This window comes from Budorcas taxicolor, chromosome 13 (genome assembly GCF_023091745.1).
Source record: "Budorcas taxicolor isolate Tak-1 chromosome 13, Takin1.1, whole genome shotgun sequence".
NCBI classification, from domain to species: Eukaryota; Metazoa; Chordata; class Mammalia; order Artiodactyla; family Bovidae; genus Budorcas; species Budorcas taxicolor.
Genome location: NC_068922.1, coordinates 62,949,074 through 62,967,202, shown reverse-complemented (window position 1 = coordinate 62,967,202; position 18,129 = coordinate 62,949,074). Strand labels below are relative to the sequence as shown.

Below are 18,129 nucleotides of genomic sequence, written 5' to 3'. Positions count from 1 at the left end.
ATTAAACCTTCTTTTTAAAATTGAGGTTTTAGGGCAAATTTGATTAAGTTACTGGGTTTGGGGGAAATTCAGCTTTAGTAGATAGTACCAAAAAATGCTCTTATAAACAATGTTCAAGTTGCTCCACACATACTCTCACCAAGACTTGATGTTCTATTTCATTCTGAACATTCTTTTGGGTGTACACAGTACTACGTTGGTTTCAGTTCCTTTTTGACTAATAAGGCTGAGCAACTTATTATACATTTATTGTCTTAATAAGATTGCTATGGACTAAATTATATCCCCCTCTCAAATTCCTATGTTGAAGTTCTGACCCCAGAGTACCTTAGAACATGATTGTATTTGGAGACAGGGACCTGAAAGGTTAAATGAGGTCATGAACCTAGGTCGTAATCCAATATGACTACTGTAGTTATAAGAAGAGGAAGAAGCATCAAGGACACACATGCACAAGGAAAGGCTATGAGAGGACAGAGCAAGAAGGCAGCTCTCTTCAAGACAGAGAGAGCTTCTGAAAAAAACCAATCTGCTGACATTTTGATCTTACACTTCTAACCTCCAGACCTGTGAAAAAATAAGTTTCTGTCGTTTAAATCACCCAGTCTTTGGAATTTTGTTAAAGCAGCCCTACTAAACTAATAAAACAATCATTTTCTTTTGTAAAAAAAACCCTACCATGACACTCGTGGAGTAGTTCAATAATTTTATAAAATTTACTTTGAATCCTATGAACCAGTATAATAACTGAAAATTCATCCTTTTAGAGTCAAAGAAATTAAAATAGATACTTTTAAGTCAAAAATATGAAAACAAAATATTTATACTACTAAATTTCCAAGCACCTGAAAGAGTTATGTACTATTCTCTGAGGGAAAAAGAAACAGCCAAATATATGTATGTATGCTAATAGCCATTAAGAAAACGTTGAGTAGTGTATATAGTAGACTTAATGACATTCATTTAGATCCAAACGTCACTGTGAACCACAAACCCAAGTAACTAAGAGGTCTCACATGCTGTAGGAGTGAATGACACGGGCCTGGGTCCTCCAGGATTTATTGGTGGAAGGGGTGGCATGGTGGGAGGTGAGGATCTTGACTGTATCTTCACTTCCACAGGAGATCCAGGCATCGCTGGCACCCTTTTGTCAGCACCAACTGTAAAGAATAAAAGGAATGGAAGTCAGAATTTCCTATAAGATAATAAAAATAGTGACAACAATCTGAAATATTATGTTGGTGCAAACGTAACTGCCATTTTTGCATTGTTGAAATTTGCTGTTTGATAGTACAATACATTCTTAAATAAATGTGGTTATGTTATATACACATTTCTCCTTTTTTTTTTTTGCTAATGACATCACTTGCCATTTATTTTATACTTACTTTAGAATAGGAAAATGATGTTAGACAAAAAGTAAATTCAAGTAATTTTCTTATTTGAGTTCAAAATGGGTCATAGAGCAACAGAGACATGAATTTGACCCAGGAAATACTAATGAACACACAGTGCAGGGGTGGATCAAGTTTTGCAAAGGAGACGAGAGCCTTGAGGATGAGGAGTGCAGTGGCCAGCCATTGGAAGCTGACAACGACAACCGAGAGCAATCAGCGAAGCTGATCCTCTTGCACCTACATGAGAAGATGCCCAAGAACTCAACGTCGACCATTCTATGGTCATTTGGCATTTGAAGCTAATTGGAAAGGTGAAAAAGCCTGATAAGCAGGTTCCTCATGAGCTGACTGCAAGTCCAAAAAAATCGTCATCTTTTTGAAGTGTTGTCTTCTCTTATTCCACACAATAACAATGAACCATTTCTTGATTGGATTATGACATGTGACGAAAAGTGGATTTTATATGACAGCTGGTGATGAGCAGCTCAGTGGTTGGACTGAGACGCTCCAAAGCACTTCTCAAAGCCAAGCTTGCACCCAAAAATGTCATGGTCACTGTTTGGTGGTCTGCTGCCCGTTTGATCCATTACAGCTTCCTGAATCCCAGCCAAACCATTACACCTAGGAAGTATGCTTAACAAATCGATGAGATGCACCGAAAACTGCAATGCCTACAGCTGGCATTGGTCAACAGAAAGGGCCCAATTCTCCACAACTTCTGACTGCACGTTGTACAACCAGTGCTTCAAAAGCTGAATGAATTGGGATATAAAGTTTTGCCTCATGCTCCACTGACCTCTTGCCAACCAAATACCACTTCAAGCATCAACAACTTTTTGCAGGGAAAATGCTTTCACAATCAGCAGGAGGCAGAAAATGCTTTCCAAGAGTTAGCTGAATTCTGAAGCACGGATTTTTAGGCTACAGGAGTAAACAAACTTCTTTCTCTTTGGCAAGTATGTGCTGATTGTAATGGTTCCTATTTTGATTAATAAAGATGTGTTTTAGCCTGGTTACAATAATTTAAAATTCACGTTCTGAATCTGTAATTACTTTTGTGCCAACCTAATACCAACATATCTACCTAGAGGACTGAGAAGTTATGAAGATGATTACTTAGTATAATAGGCTGAATGGTGGTTGCCCCAAATATGTCCACCTCTTAATTCCTTGAACTGTGAATGTTTCCTTATTTGGAAAAAAAGGTCCTTGAAGATGTAATTAAGGATCTTGAGGGAAGGAGATTATCCTGGATTATCTGAGTAGTTTCTAAATCCAATATGATGTCCTTATAAGAGGAGGGAAAAGACAGACAGAGGGAAGTCTACCTGAAGACAGACCTAGGCCCACAGAGGGAACGCCATGTGACAACGGAGGCAGAGATTGGAACAGTGCCATCTGCAAGCTAAGGAATGCCAAGAATTGTCCCTAACTACCTGAAATTAGAAGACAAGGATAAAAAAGATTCTTACTCTGAGGCCAAGAATGAATCAACCCTGCTGATACTTTGATTTTGGACATCTGGCCTCTTGAACTTTAAGAGAATAGTGTTGTTTTAAGTCACTCAGTTTGTGGTAGTTTGTTATGGCAATCCTAGGAATCTAAGAAAAGGCAGCAAGGTCGAGGGATTATGTGACACAAGGGTTAACAGTGAGAACAGTGGCTGGGAAAGAAAGAAACCAGCTTATGAATTCAGCTTATCTCAACTGCATTCTTTCTTGACTTCTAATAAATTAATCAAAGTAGTGGGGAGTGGGTAGCTAATTTGGGACTATCCAGACAAATGAACATCAACTGCATGGCATGGGAACAGAATCATAGTTGGCTGTATATAAATTACTATTGATGATGAAATACATGTTTATACATATCAACTCTTCTAAGTAAGAAAAAAGAGTGGAGACAACATCTCTGATACCAGGCATGTCATTTATGATGAGTGTCCAAAAAATAAACTGAAAATGAAGTTGCTCAGTTGTGTCCGACTCTTTGCAACCCCATGGACTGCAGCCTACCCGGCTCCCTCCACCCATGGGATTTTCCAGGCAAGGGTACTGGAGTGGGGTGCCATCGCCCTCTCCAAAATAAAAGTAGAGGTGACCCTAAACACAGGCTACTTCATCCACAAGGACAATTTATAGCTGTTTGACAATACTCGATGGCAACAAATCCCAGAAAATCAGATTGGGTAGATTAAACTTGACATTAGAATTAGGTCTGAGCTAATACGAATAGGACTTGAAGAGTAATGTTCTAATACCTTCAGAGGGTTATTTTTCCCATTAACGGAAATTTGTTACCTACTTGGTTAAAAATAGGGTCAGGACTACCATAATATCCTTTAAGTTGAGCTATGTTCCTCTCAGCAATTCCAAGCTTTTCATTTAAGTACCATGCACTTATTCTCCAATAACTGCTAAATTCAAAGTATAAGAAATAGAAAAATGAGAATGTTACATCAAAGTTTTCTTTCACTGAGATCATAGTTATAAATACAATACATCTGAAAGCATTCATGACACTGGCAAAAAGGCAAATCTTTGTACACTGAAGGGCACTTTCTCATGAGGAAAAGATCCCCCCAAAGAATTTTTCTACTTTAGTTTGCAGTGGCCACATTTTGGGGAGAGAGAAAATGAATATGTACAGTCAATCAGGGCAGCAATCCCAAGTTACAAATCCCCTGACAAAAATGTGCAGCTCTTTGAGAGCCATGTGGGCAACACTCTGCCAGCCCTTCCATCTCTCTGCTGGGGACATTTTCACAATAAAATTGATGGAAGTCCTGTCTGATTAGTGGACTAATTAGCTATCACGTTTGCCTTTTTCTTCTTGACAGTGTTTTCTCAATGCCCTTCAGAGCACAGTTGACGCGCTTCCAGCTCTCCCATCTGGGCCCAGCTTTCTGGAGGGTGAGGGGAGAAAAGGAGGAAGGAGCTGACAGTTGTCTCGCACTGTTATGCGTTGTGTACAGTGTGCAACAACCTAGAGGGAGCCTTTCTTCAGACCACCTGCCTTTACAGTAAGGGCGCCAAAGGCCCGAGGAGGGCTTAGCAGCGAGATGTGTTTTAGCACTAAGCACTTGGCAGAATGAAAAACTCAGAGCAGCCCAACTGCAGAACACTGAATTACATACCAAGTGAAAGCTTAGAAAATGGGAAAAACCCAAACTCCAGAGTATTGTTTATAGGTTAAAACTACCTATCCTTTATTCACATCACTACTCACTAACCTGCAACACTAATGATATGCCTCAGGTTTCGAGCAACACCATCTAGTAGGAAGAGTATGGGTACAGAGATGGAAAGGTTTGGTGTGAACCATCATTCTAACAGCCTGCATGAATTTTTAAAAATCACTTCACTTTTCTGGGCCTCATTCTGTTTTAAGGATTAGAGATAATGCTAATGCTGGATATAAACAAGCTACTTTAAGAAAGAATACTAATGATGATTAGAAAACATGAAGACTAGTGCCTGATTTTATCACTTAACTCGCCTTGTGACTATGTCCAAGTTAATATTGACATTTGCTCCCCACAGAAAATGAGTATATGATCAACAGTCCATGCGACCTCAGTGACATTGTATGGGAAAAAATGTAAGAATTAACAGTTGCAAAAGTACCAAGTATAATATAAGATGATGTTATGTTGGAAGCTGGCAGCAAGACTGCACATGGAACATGAGAGCTCTATTCTGGTTCATAACCTGATAAATCCAGCAGTTGTTCAGATGGTGGATGAGGAGTATATTCCAGAGCAGGTGTTTTAACCCTCTGCTTGGTGGCCAATCACTTTTAGAGTGACATCATTTCTGAATTTTTTTAAAACTGATGTTTTATAAAACATCTAGCTGGATCCCATGAAAGAATCAACCATATTTTGAGCTCTTTTCGATTTCAGAGAACCAAACAGAAGAAATTCTATTTTCTTAAGTGTGACTTGAGCCCATAAACACCACAGCCTGAACCATTAAAGAGACAAAGTATTCAGTCCGAGAAAATTCAATTAACCCTTAGTTTTATCAGAAAGGTTCAACTAGATCATAAACACAGATTCTAAAGTTCAAAGTAATTATTCGGTCACTCTATGAGTTTGTGCTTTGATTATTTAAAATATCTGGATATACTGGAAATGTGATCACATGAATTTGCAAAATCACTGATGCTTCACCACCTAACAACATAAAGCCAAACAACTTGAGCTAAAGAAGAAGGACAAACACAGGAAAATATGTCTGGGTAATGATTTTACCTCTCCATTGTGAAAGACGCTAAGGAAGTCATGAAAACAGAAAACTGACAAAAGAGAAAAATAATTAACAGTTCTCTGTGTGAGGGTACTGTGATATTTTTCCCCCCACATAAGAAGTTGAAGAATCAAACATGAAACTAAAGGGCAAATTATTCTGTAGCTTTAAGAGAAAGTAATGCTAAACACAAACATAAACATCCTGTGTAACTAAGTCCTACTTGAAAAGAATCTTGTATGATAAACTGCCCACAAGTGAGGGCATTTACAAGTCATTATAAACTGCTTTTCCATTAGATTTTTTTTTTTTACAGTTTAAAAAAAATTACTTTCAGGTTGATGAAGGAGCAACATATACAAGAAGTATAAATAAGAGAGAAGACAAATGCAACTATGTGAGGGGTAGGAGTGCCCACAAACGACTGGAAAGAGGTGGAAATCCCAGAGCTGCAAAGGGGAACGAAATTTAGGTGAAAGAAGGTGAGCTTGATGTGAAGGATGCTCTATCACTTACTTATGTGTGACTATGGTTTCTGTGACATATCCCCCTCCCAATAACCCTGTTAATGATTTTACTTGGCCATTGAGATGTTAATCTATGCTAAGTTCTGCAGAGAAGAAGATATGGTCAAGTGCTCCTGATTATCATCTCTGAGAAAAATAAGCTGAATATAGATCTTATTATACTATAATTATACTTTCATACTATAAAGAAAGCTGAGCACCAAAGAATTGATGCGTTTTAACTGTGGTGATGGAGAAGACTCTTGCGAGTCCCTTGGACTGCAAGGAGATCCAACCAGTCCATCCTAAAGGAAATCAGTCCTGAATATTCATTGGAAGGACTGATGCTGAAGCTGAAACTCCAATACTTTGGCCACCTGATGCGAAGAGCTGACTCATTTGAAAAGACCCTGATGCTAGGAATGATTGAAGGAGGGAGAAGGGGATGACAGAGGATGAGACAGTTGGATGCCATCACCAACTCAATGGACATGAGTTTGAGTAAACTCATGATGTTGGTGATGGACAGGGAGGCCAGGCATGCTGCAGTCCATGGAGTTGCAAAGAGTTGGACAAGACTGAGCAACTGAACTGAACTGAACTGAACTGATACATCTTACAGATGAATAGCATAGGAATATAGATCATTCCAAACAGGGTGAACCAAGAAGTCATTACCAGTTCTTTAAAACAAATCAGATTCCTAACTAAGAAACAACTGTCATAGTTTAAACAGAACTATGGGGATAGTGGGGGGTGGGGGTGGGCAGAGGTTAGGTAGATAATTTTCTTTTTTGTATGTATAAGCGTATATTTATATGGTTCAAAAATTAATATATGATATAAAAAGAAATATTCCCTGCTCCTGTCCCTATATACCCCAGATCTCACCCAAAACCACTTAAATCTGTTTCTTGTATATCCACCCATTCTTTCTCTCTACAAATGAGCTGATCCCCCAAAATGTAAGAGCCTAATCAATGAGTATGATCCGTAGTTAACTGCTTGCAGACATATGAACAAATGAGCACAAGCAAGAACAGAACCTCTTGTCTCATAGATTTATAAGCCACTAAGTTTTAGCATGGTTTGTTGTAGCAATAAACCAACAGGCAACTGATCTATACCACATACAAACTGTACTGCTCCTTGTTTCTTTGTTTCATTTTATAATTTAACAGCACAGTGCCGCGGGCGCTCAGCGCGAAGCTGAGGCCGGCGGCACCGGCCCAGGCCATGGATCCGGTGGCGGCCGAGGCCCCGGGCGAGGCCTACCTGGCGCGGCGGCGGCCGGAGGGCGGCGGCGGCTCGGCGCGGCCGCGCTACAGTCTGTTGGCGGAGATCGGGCGCGGCAGCTACGGCGTGGTGTACGAGGCAGTGGCCGGGCGCAGCGGGGCCCGGGTGGCGGTCAAGAAGATCCGCTGCGACGCCCCCGAGAACGTGGAGCTGGCGCTGGCCGAATTCTGGGCCCTGACCAGCCTCAAGGGGCGCCACCAGAATGTCGTGCAGTTTGAAGAGTGCGTCCTGCAGCGCAACGGGCTCGCCCAGCCCACGAGCCACGGCAACAAGAGCTCGCAGCTTTACCTGCGCCTGGTGGAGACCTCGCTTAAAGGAGAAAGGATCCTGGGTTATGCTGAGGAACCCTGCTATCTCTGGTTTGTCATGGAGTTCTGTGAAGGTGGAGACCTGAATCAGTATGTCCTATCCCGGAGGCCGGACCCAGCCACCAACAAGAGCTTCATGCTGCAGCTCACAAGCGCCATTGCCTTCCTGCACAAAAACCACATCGTGCACAGGGACCTAAAGCCAGACAACATCCTCATCACAGAGCGGTCTGGCACGCCCATCCTCAAGGTGGCAGACTTTGGACTAAGCAAGGTCTGTGCTGGTCTGGCCCCCCCCGAGGTAAAGAGGGCAATCCAGACAACAAAAATGTGAATGTGAATAAATACTGGCTGTCCTCAGCCTGTGGCTCAGACTTCTACATGGCCCCTGAAGTCTGGGAGGGACACTACACAGCCAAGGCTGACATCTTTGCCCTGGGCATTATCATCTGGGCAATGATAGAAAGAATCACTTTCATTGACTCTGAGACCAAGAAGGAGCTCCTGGGGACCTATATCAAACAGGGGACTGAGATCGTCCCTGTTGGTGAGGCGCTGCTAGAAAACCCAAAGATGGAGTTGCACATCCCCCAGAAACGCAGGACTTCCATGTCTGAGGGGATCAAGCAGCTCTTGAAAGATATGTTAGCTGCTAACCCACAGGACCGGCCTGATGCCTTTGAACTTGAAACCAGAATGGACCAGGTCACATGTGCTGCTTAAAATTCAGGGCAAAGCATCTTGGGTGTTTCTCAACTAGGTGAGTGTCCCTCTGTTCGCTCTGCATGTGCACTTCCTGGACTGCTGGATTCCTCAGACTTGGCCCCGGGATGGGAGGGGACGTGGGAATGGAGTTGGGGGAAATGCAGGGTGGAAGAGAAACGAAGTGCTCGTTACCACACGTTCCTCCCAAGTCTCGATGAGGAGGTATGGGATTGTTTGAGTACAAATTAGAAAGTCTAGAGAAGTTTTGAGTGGACACTGCATTTGAACTGAGTCTCTTAAGATTTTTAGAAACACTTTTTCTCAATAAATGCTTACTGTAGAAAATGAAAAAAAAAAATTTAACAGCACAACTTTTTTTTTTAATAAACAAATGAATGATGGGTGGGGGAGGGATAAACTAGGAAATTGGGATTGACATATATACACTACTATATATAAATATATATAGTATATTTAAATATTTATAGTATATAGTAAATATATAGAGCATAGTATAAATATATACTGTATAACTAATAAGCACCTACTATATATAGCACAAGGAACTCTACCCAATACTCTGTAATGATCTATATGGGAATAGAATCTAAAAAAGACTGTATGTAAGTATAGGTATACTTACTCACTTTGTTATACATCAGAAACACAACACTGTAAGTCAACTATGCTGCTGCTACTGCTAAGTCACTTTAGTCGTGTCTGACTCTGTGCGACCCCATAGACAGCAGCCCACCAGGCTCCCCCGTCCCTGGGATTCTCCAGGCAAGAACACTGGAGTGGGTTGCCATTTCCTTCTCCAATGCTTGAAAGTGAAAAGTCAAAGTGAAGCTGCTTAGTCGTGTCTGACCCTCAGCGACCCCATGGACTGCAGCCTACCAGGCTCCTCCCATCCATGGGATTTTCCAGGCAAGAGTACTGGAGTGGAGTGCCATTGCCAACTATACTGTAATTTAAAAAAAAAAATCAATTCATGACAGTTCATTGTGGGAGTGTACCACAGTTTATTCAAACAATTCTCTACTGATATATAACTGAACTATTTGCAATCATTTGTAGCTGAATTTTGAGGTGCTCTAGTTTCCATAATACCAACTGCCCTGTATGTGCAAGACTCTGGGAGAGAAAGAAGACAGGACCCTGAGTTACAGGAAAGACAGATACATTTAAATGTGTACAAAATACTAAGAAAATAAAGAAGTAGAAGCATTACTTAATTCACGAAGGCCAGGGAAGTCTTTACAGACCATTAAGTAGTTCACTGGGAAGGCTACCTGGGCTGTCCAGGCAGCACATCTGGACAAAAAGCATGAATGCTGGCCCCAGAGTGGGTATCAGACCAAGGAAAAAAATCAGGAGGAAGATTTTCTTGACCACAATTTCTCTTTAACAATTGTCAAGGATAGGTAAATGTTCTAAACGTGTAACCATCAGGTAGGAAGCATTTCCAAAACTGACTATTTTAATCTTTTAAAGATCATGGAAAGAACATCAAAATTACTGTCACACTTATAGGCTTATAAGGGTTAAGGATAAGCATTTCCCGTTCTTGTAGCTCTGCCACAAACCTGACAACACATTCAACTTTCTAACAACATGCAGGCTTCATATGCAGTGATAGCCAGGAATAATTGTTTACAATGAGAGATAATTTATTATTCAACAAAAACAGAAGCATAAGTATTCAGGTAAAGAAACTACCAGAAAGTATTTTACAATGGACTTTGAAAACAGAACCCAACTGAAACAAAATAAATGCTTTACCATATACTAATGATAAGGATTGAAAAAAACAGGTGTTTCCATTCCACATTCATAAATACATTGAAAAATTAATTTAATACATTTCTACAGTTAGGGATCAGCAAACTTTTTCTGTAAATTACAGGGCAAGACAGTAAATATTTTTGGCATTTTGGGCCATATGCTCTCTGTCACAACTATTCAACTCTGCTGTGGTGGCACAGTAGACAGTATACAAAGAACTGGGCTGTGTTTCAATAAAACTTTATTTGCAAAACCAGGCAGTGGGCCACAGTTTATTGATCTCTACTATGGTTGATTAAAAAACTGGAAAAATTCAAATGCCTAATTCTTAGTTTATTTTTTATTTTATGCCTATAAACCTTTTTGTAAAAAACCACATCCACCAAAATGGCTCATCTGAATAAAGTTTTATTTTCTAAAGCCTGGATGTAAAGAGACATCTACTATTGACAATGAAAGAAAATAACATATAAAAATTACTTATGGATGGAAAACTCACTATCACTAATATTTTCACTTCATTTTAATTAATAAATTCAACATAAATCTTATTACATGCAGGCAAGACTTTTGGTGTAACCTGATAAGCAATTACTAAAATATACAAAATTTACATACATAAATGTCCAGCAACAGAGAATAGACAATTGTGTCCAGCAACAGTGAAGACTGTTAAAATAAGAGAACTAATTAAAACTCTGTGTATTGAAAAGCTAAATCCCCAAACAGTGTAGCCATACTTGCTAAAGAGTATGTGGTACAAAAAACAGAGACAGTAGGCTACTTCCATAAAAACCATTTAAAATTATGTGATAAGGGACTGATTTACATTTACATATGTATATGTAGTAAAGTACTTTTTTAAGCAAGGGAATAATAAACATCAAATCATCAAGATAATGATTACTGCAAAGGGAGGAAAGGAATGCAATCAGGTATAGTCACAAACTGTAGTTCTAACATTTCACTTCTTTAAAAGATCTGAAACAAATTATAAGACAAAACATTAAAATCTGACAAACAGTGGGTACATGGGTGTTTGTTATACTGTCTTTTTCCTATTTTGTAAACTTGAAATATGTCCTAAGAAAAGAAAGATCACTAGCTACAGTTGGGGAAATGGTGAGATCATAATATAGGAAGAGACCAACTTACAAGGTTTATAGTGGGAGACAACTGTGGCCTTGGATAGGAGTAGCAGTAGGAATGGTAAAATGGGGATAGATTTAAAAAATATTTAGAGTTACAATAAATAAGATTTGTTGATTGTTTAGACAAATATCATATGATAGCACTTATATGTGGAATCTAAAATATGACACAAATGAACTTATTTATGAAACAGAAACAGACTCACAGACAGTGTGAACAAGCTTGTGGTGGCTAAGAGGGAGGGAATATGGGGGAGGGGTGGACCGGGAGTTTGGCAAACTATTGTATGGAGAATGGATAAGCAACAAGGTCCTACTGTATAGCACAAGGAACTATATTCAATATCCTGTAATAAGTCATAATGGAAAAGAATATGAAAAAATATTTATGTGTAAAACTGAATCATTCTGCTATATAGCAGAAACTAACACAACACTGCTGCTGCTGCTAAGTCGCTTCAGTCGTGTCTGACTCTGTGCGACCCCAGAGACGGCAGCCCACCAGGCTCCTCCGTCCATGGGATTTTCCAGGCAAGAGTACTGGAGTGGGGTGCCATTACACAACACTATAAATCACCTTTACTTCAGTGAAAAATAAATTTAAAAACAGGATAGTGACTATTTATACACCAAATACTCGTTCATACTTTAATAGTTTACTTACATCCTCTTCTTCAGGTTACTAATCAGTTTCTTTGGATTAGTCATAAAGTCAAAGATTTATAGCGTGTATACAAGCTCCTCATTCTCACCATTTCTCACGTTCCGCAATTTGTCCATACTGTTTCACAGAACATTCTACTTTGCATTTCTCTGGTGGTATTTTCAGCTCCCAGTTCTGGACAGCCAGGATCAGTCACCCATGTCCATCTTCTATTTACCAAAGCCTTTTTAGCGCAAATCGATTCTCAGGGAAAATATGAATAAGACAACAAAGGAGGGCAGAAAAAAGGACATGGTAAGAAAGGTGTTACTTCCCTACACTGGAATATTTTTTAAAAAGCGCATGCATGTGTGTTAAGCCACTTCAGTTGTGTCTGGCTCTGTGTGACCCTAAAAAAACTGTATAGCTGATTTTTATGGAACTGTTCTTTTTGGCATGTTAGTTTGTCTGTCATAACAAAGTATCACAGACTGGGTAGCTTTAACAACAGAGATTTTTCTTTTCTCACAATTCAGGAAGCCAGAAGTTTGAGGTTTGTCAGGGTTGTTTTTTTCGGAAGCCTCCCTCCTTTGTATCTTTCTTCTCCATGTGTCTTCACATGGTCTTTCTGAAGACATCTGTGTTTCTGAATTCCCTTCTTATAAGGAGAGCGGTCATACTGGATTAGGGACAACCTTAATAGTCTCATTTTAACTCAATTACCTCCTTAAAGGCCCTATCTCCAAATTCAGTCACATTCTGAAGTACTTGGGGTCTGGACTCCAACAAATATATTTTTACAGTTCAGCCCTTTAATAGTGGAGGAGGTTGAGCAAGTTTTCCTGAACTGAATTCTAGTGTTCTCTCATTCATTCATTTGAAAATAGGTGAGTATCTATCCACAAAGTATCCTACTGCTGAGGACAGAGCTCAAGGAACAATTTTGAGATTTTTAGCCTGTGCAACTGAAAGAATGGAGTTGCTATTTTCTGAGAAGGGGAAAAATGTGAAAAGAAGACGGAGAGGGAGTTATAGTTTGAGATCATAACTAACTTAGACATGCCTACCTAGTAGATTTTCAAATGGGGATGCTGTATAGACAGGTGGATATAAAAGTCTGAAAATGAGGTGGGAAAGTGTGAGCTCGTGATTAAATGTTGTCAACTGATGATACACAGATGCTGTTTAAAGCTTGAAACGTTATATTAGAGTGAGTGCGTAAAGAACAGAGGTTCAAGGACTGATTTTTAGGTATTCTAATTTGGGGGATCATGCAAGATGAGAAGAAACTAAAAAAGGAGATAGAAAATGAGCAGCACTGCGTTGTCATTTTGCAGAACACCTTAAACTTATACAGAGCTGCATGTTGATTATATTTCAGTAAAAATGAAAAGAAAACTAAGAAGAAAAAAAAAGAAAATGACCGCCAGGGAAATGGGAAAAAAAAACAGAAGCCAAGTAAAGACTCTAATCTTTCAAACTGTAGGCACTGTGAGTTTCAAAATTAAATATACAAATACTCATGTAGGAATATATTCTTTTAATAAACAAAAGGGACCTAATCAAACTTAAAAACTCACACATAGCAAAGGAAAAACTTAAGCAAAGTGAAAAGACAACCAATGAATGGGAGAAAATACTTGCAAACAATGTAAATGATAAGGGATTAATTTCAAAAATATACAGACAGTTCAAATAGTCTGACAACAAAAGAACAACCTAATTGAAAAATAGGCAGAAGATCTACAGAGGCATTTCTCCAAAGAAGAAATACAGATGGCCAATAGGCACATGAAAAGATGCTCAACTAATTATTAGAGAAATGCAAGTCACAACTACAATGAGGCACCACCTCACTCCAGTCAGAGAGCCCTCATTAAAAAGTCTACAAATAACAAATGCTGGAGAGGGTGCAGAGAAAAGGGAATCCTACAATGTTAGTGGGAATGTAAGTTCAAATATAAGCTGCTGTGGAAAAACATTATGGAGCTTCCTCAGAAAACTAAAAGCAGAATTACCATATCATAGAGCAATTCCTGGGCATATATCCAAACGAAACTATAATTTCAAAACGATACATGCACCTCTGTGTCCAATGAAGCAAGGAAGCAACCTAAATGTTCACCGACAGATGAGTGGATAAAGAAGCTGTGGTGTACACATACAATGGACTACTACTCAGCCATAAAAAAACCAAATAATGCCATTTGCAGCAACACGGATGCAACTAGAGACTGTCACACTAAAGCGAAGTAAGTCAGAAAGAGAAAGACAAGAACTATATAATATAACTTAAACGTGGAATCTAAGAAACAGAAATGGGGACATAAAGAGTAGGCTGGTGGTTGCCGAGAGGGAGGGGTGCGGGAGAGGCTTGCATCGGAGGTTTGGGATTCGCAGATGCAAACTGGTACGGACTTAACAATCAGGGCCTACTATAGCACAGGGAACTATAGTCAATATCCTGTGATAAACCATAATGGGAAAGAATATGAAAAAGAATGTATATATCAACATGCCACTTGGCTGTACAGCAGCAATTAATACATTATAATTAAAAATTATAATTAAATAAAAATTAAAAAAATAAAACACCTTTCAAAACCAAGTATTTAAAAACTTCATCTTTTGTCAAACCATCAACAAACAAGAAAAAATTACGAAGAAGCCTAGAACAAATATATTATTTGTAGCAAAGATACAAAGGCATTTAAGAGACTGTACATAAATCTCATTCTAAAACTTAACTGGAACAAGTAAAGCACAATGGTTAGTGCTTTAGGCCATATCAAACAGTTAATATATAATCTTCCTTCCTCTCCCAAATTAAGACTCTTAGTTGAATCAGAATATATAACAAAGACAAAAAGGCTAGTTTGCAGAAAAAGTAAGAAGAAAAGGACAGTCTGACAAATGGACCAAATTCCAAACCAGCTGGAGATTTAAGTCTTTGTAGAGTCAAAAGCAGGGTATTGTAGCAGAAAGAAGACTGGGCATGAAACTACAAGATGTGACTTTGAATCCTAATTGTTCTGCCAATTTATCAGCTGTGAAACCTTGTACAATTCACTCCAGAATCCAGTTTTCCTCATCTGTAACATGGGAGGGAGGTGCTGAAAAGCCAAAGGAGTTAACCAAGAAAGTGCTCTGTTACACGACTCATGCGTAAGATATCATTAGACAGCTATCCATCAGCAATGTATTAACAATCATTATACCACTACATGTTGAAAGTAACTGAAGGGTCTCTTCCAATGCTAATGATTTAAAAAATTTAAGGATATGTTCTAATTGCCTGCCAACATCATAACTGTGTTGATAACCTTAATGCAAGTTAAAAGTAGCAGCAACACAGCTGACTTGATAATGTAAATAAGGAAAAGTGAAATATGGATTGTTGCTTCTCAGCTTCAACAAATGTTTATTTGGAATAATAAAGTTATCTATTCCAACGGCATACCATCTGTTTCAAGTCTTCACCAAGTTAATATTTTTCACATGAACAGAATGACTTAAAATTACATTTGATCAGCATCATGCCTTGAGGTGAAGGTTATCCCTACTATATACAATCTAAACCTCAACCTTTCAAGCTGGAATCAAGATTGCTTGGGAGAAATTTTAATAACCTCAGATATGCAGATGATACCACCCTAATGGAAGAAAGCAAAGAGGATCTTGATGAAGGTGAAAGAGGACAGTGAAAAGGCTGGCTTGAAACTCAATATTCAAAAAGCTAAGATCATGGCATCCAGTCCCATGGCAAACAGATGGGAAAAAATGGAAACAGTGACAGACTTTACTTTCCTGGGCTCCAAAATCACAATGGACAGTGACTGCAGCCATGGAATTAAAAGACACTTTCTCCTTGGAAGAAAAGCTATGACAAATCTAGACAGCATATTAAAAAGAAGAGAGATCACTTTGCCAACAAAGGTCCATCTAATCAAAGCTCTGGTTTTTCCAGTAATCATGTACGGATGTGAGAGTTGGACCATAAAGCAAGCTGAGTGCTGAGGAAATGATGCTTTCGAATTGGCTAAGTCAAAGATCTCTCTTGGTAAATGTCACACTGCACTTGCAAGTATGTGGGTTATGTTCAAATATGTCTTGATATTGATTTCTAACATAATCCCACAGTGATATGAGAACAGACACTAAATGATTTTAATACCTTTAGACCATGAAATTTTTGCATCTTGTTTTATGTCCCTGGGTATGTTCTAGTGTCTCTGAGTTTATAGTCTATGAGAACTTGAATAGAACTTGTATCCTACTGTTGCATGAAAATTGTATAAATCTTAACTACGCTAAATTGGTTCATAGTGCTCTTCAGGTCTACTATATCCTTCTACTTCTCTGTATACTCATTCTATTAATTTTTGAGAGTTTGATATTGAAGCGCTAACTAAAAATCTTCATTTATCTACTTAAAAAAATTGTAATATATAGTAGAACTACATGTAACACTGTTACATGTAAACACACGATGAATGTGTTATCATACTCTCATAATTTAAAAAAGAAAAAATGAAAATAAAAAAATAAATTTAATGTTTTTTTAAATGAAGTTACTAGAAAATTTTACATTATGTGCCCCTTATTATAAGCCTACATGGCGTGCATTATATTTCAACTGGACAGCTCTGATGTAGATATATGACACACCAAGAAAAAAAAAAAACATGGTCTCTGGATTCAGACAGATTCATATTCAAACTGAGGTTCTGCTACTTTTCTAACTCTTTAATAGTAGGAATAGTTCTTCCTGAAAAGTCTCAGTTTCCTTGTTTATAAAATGCTGTCAATACTGTCCAGCTGCTGTTGACAAGCAAATGAAATAAATATAGAAAAATCTAGCACAAACCACACGCCACAAAAAGAAACTCAATTAGAGAGAAATCTGGACAATAATGACCTAGCACTGTCTGGGCTGATCAATTAAGAGCAGGATAGTTTTGGGAATTCCCTGGTTCGATCCCTGGTTGGAGAACTGCAATTCCAGCCCGTATACCACACAGCATGGCCAAAAAAAACCAAAAAAAAAAAAAAACCCAGGGGGGATAGTTTTGATTTATTGTCCCTTCTTAGTTCCTTTAAGCTCAAAATAAAGAGAATTTATATTAACTGATCATTTTATGGGTCTAAATCTTAAAAAAATGTAATAAGATATATATGTAAACAAGATGTTTTATTACAAAGCATCTGGCAGAAACAGAATCGAGACTAACAGCCCCACAAAGGATAAAGACTAAAGGGGGTGTTTCCTCAGCCTCTTCGTGATCTTTGTGTCTGGGCATTTGACTTCTAACCCTGATGTTCTATATCAGATTTATTCATTTGTGTATTTGCCACAGCCCCAAACTGTCCTCTGTTTGTCTTCCCCATCATTAAGTTTCAGCTCTAATTAAAGCCATACATTATGCATTTACACCCTTTTAAGTTTCTATCAACAACAAACTTGCTTTTTATGTGTTTCTATTAGAAATAGGTCTTCAGTTTAATCGAACACTTTTTTTTATGTGGGGAAGGGATCTATTTATAGAAATTTTTTTTTCCTCCTTGAAGGCCTTAATGGTGAACCATCCCTGCATGATGGAATCACCTTGCTTGATTAGGGTGTACTGTTATTACTCTTAAATACAGTGTTGTTCTTTAGAATAAACCAAGGAATAAAGAAAAAGATCATGCAGTTATAAGCCTTTCAAACAGGCCAGAAAAAAAGGAAAAATAAAGAAATATGAGCTGAATGACAATGGTCATTTTTAAAAAATATGTGTATCTGTTTATTCACACCTAGATTTCTATTGAAATTACAGACAACATTCCCTTTCAATGGGAAAAAATGGTTCACTCTAAATTTCTAACTTTATCACTACAAAAACTTCTAGTGTAATTTAACCTACATGAATGAAACAATGTTCGGAACAAATGGTCCAGATGTGAGCATCTGCCTCTCATTTGCCTTGGGATACAAATGTTAAGATTAATGGCTTTAAATGCCAAAACAGCCCAGACATAACAAGTTAAAATGAAATACATGTAAACAATTCAACTTTAGGCCTTGGAAACATCTAAGATGTTTCCC

At 38.4% G+C, this 18,129-nt stretch overlaps 1 protein-coding gene across 1 annotated transcript in view; it reads right to left on the bottom strand.

The window, feature by feature from the left end:
• CBFA2T2 (CBFA2/RUNX1 partner transcriptional co-repressor 2) overlaps positions 1-18,129 on the bottom strand; it is a 134,853-nt gene that overhangs the window by 36,428 nt on the left and 80,296 nt on the right. Inside the window, exon 2 of the mRNA XM_052650468.1 lies at positions 1,017-1,160. Within this exon, the coding sequence (XP_052506428.1) occupies positions 1,017-1,160 (144 nt within the window). The remainder of the gene's footprint in view (positions 1-1,016; positions 1,161-18,129) is intronic.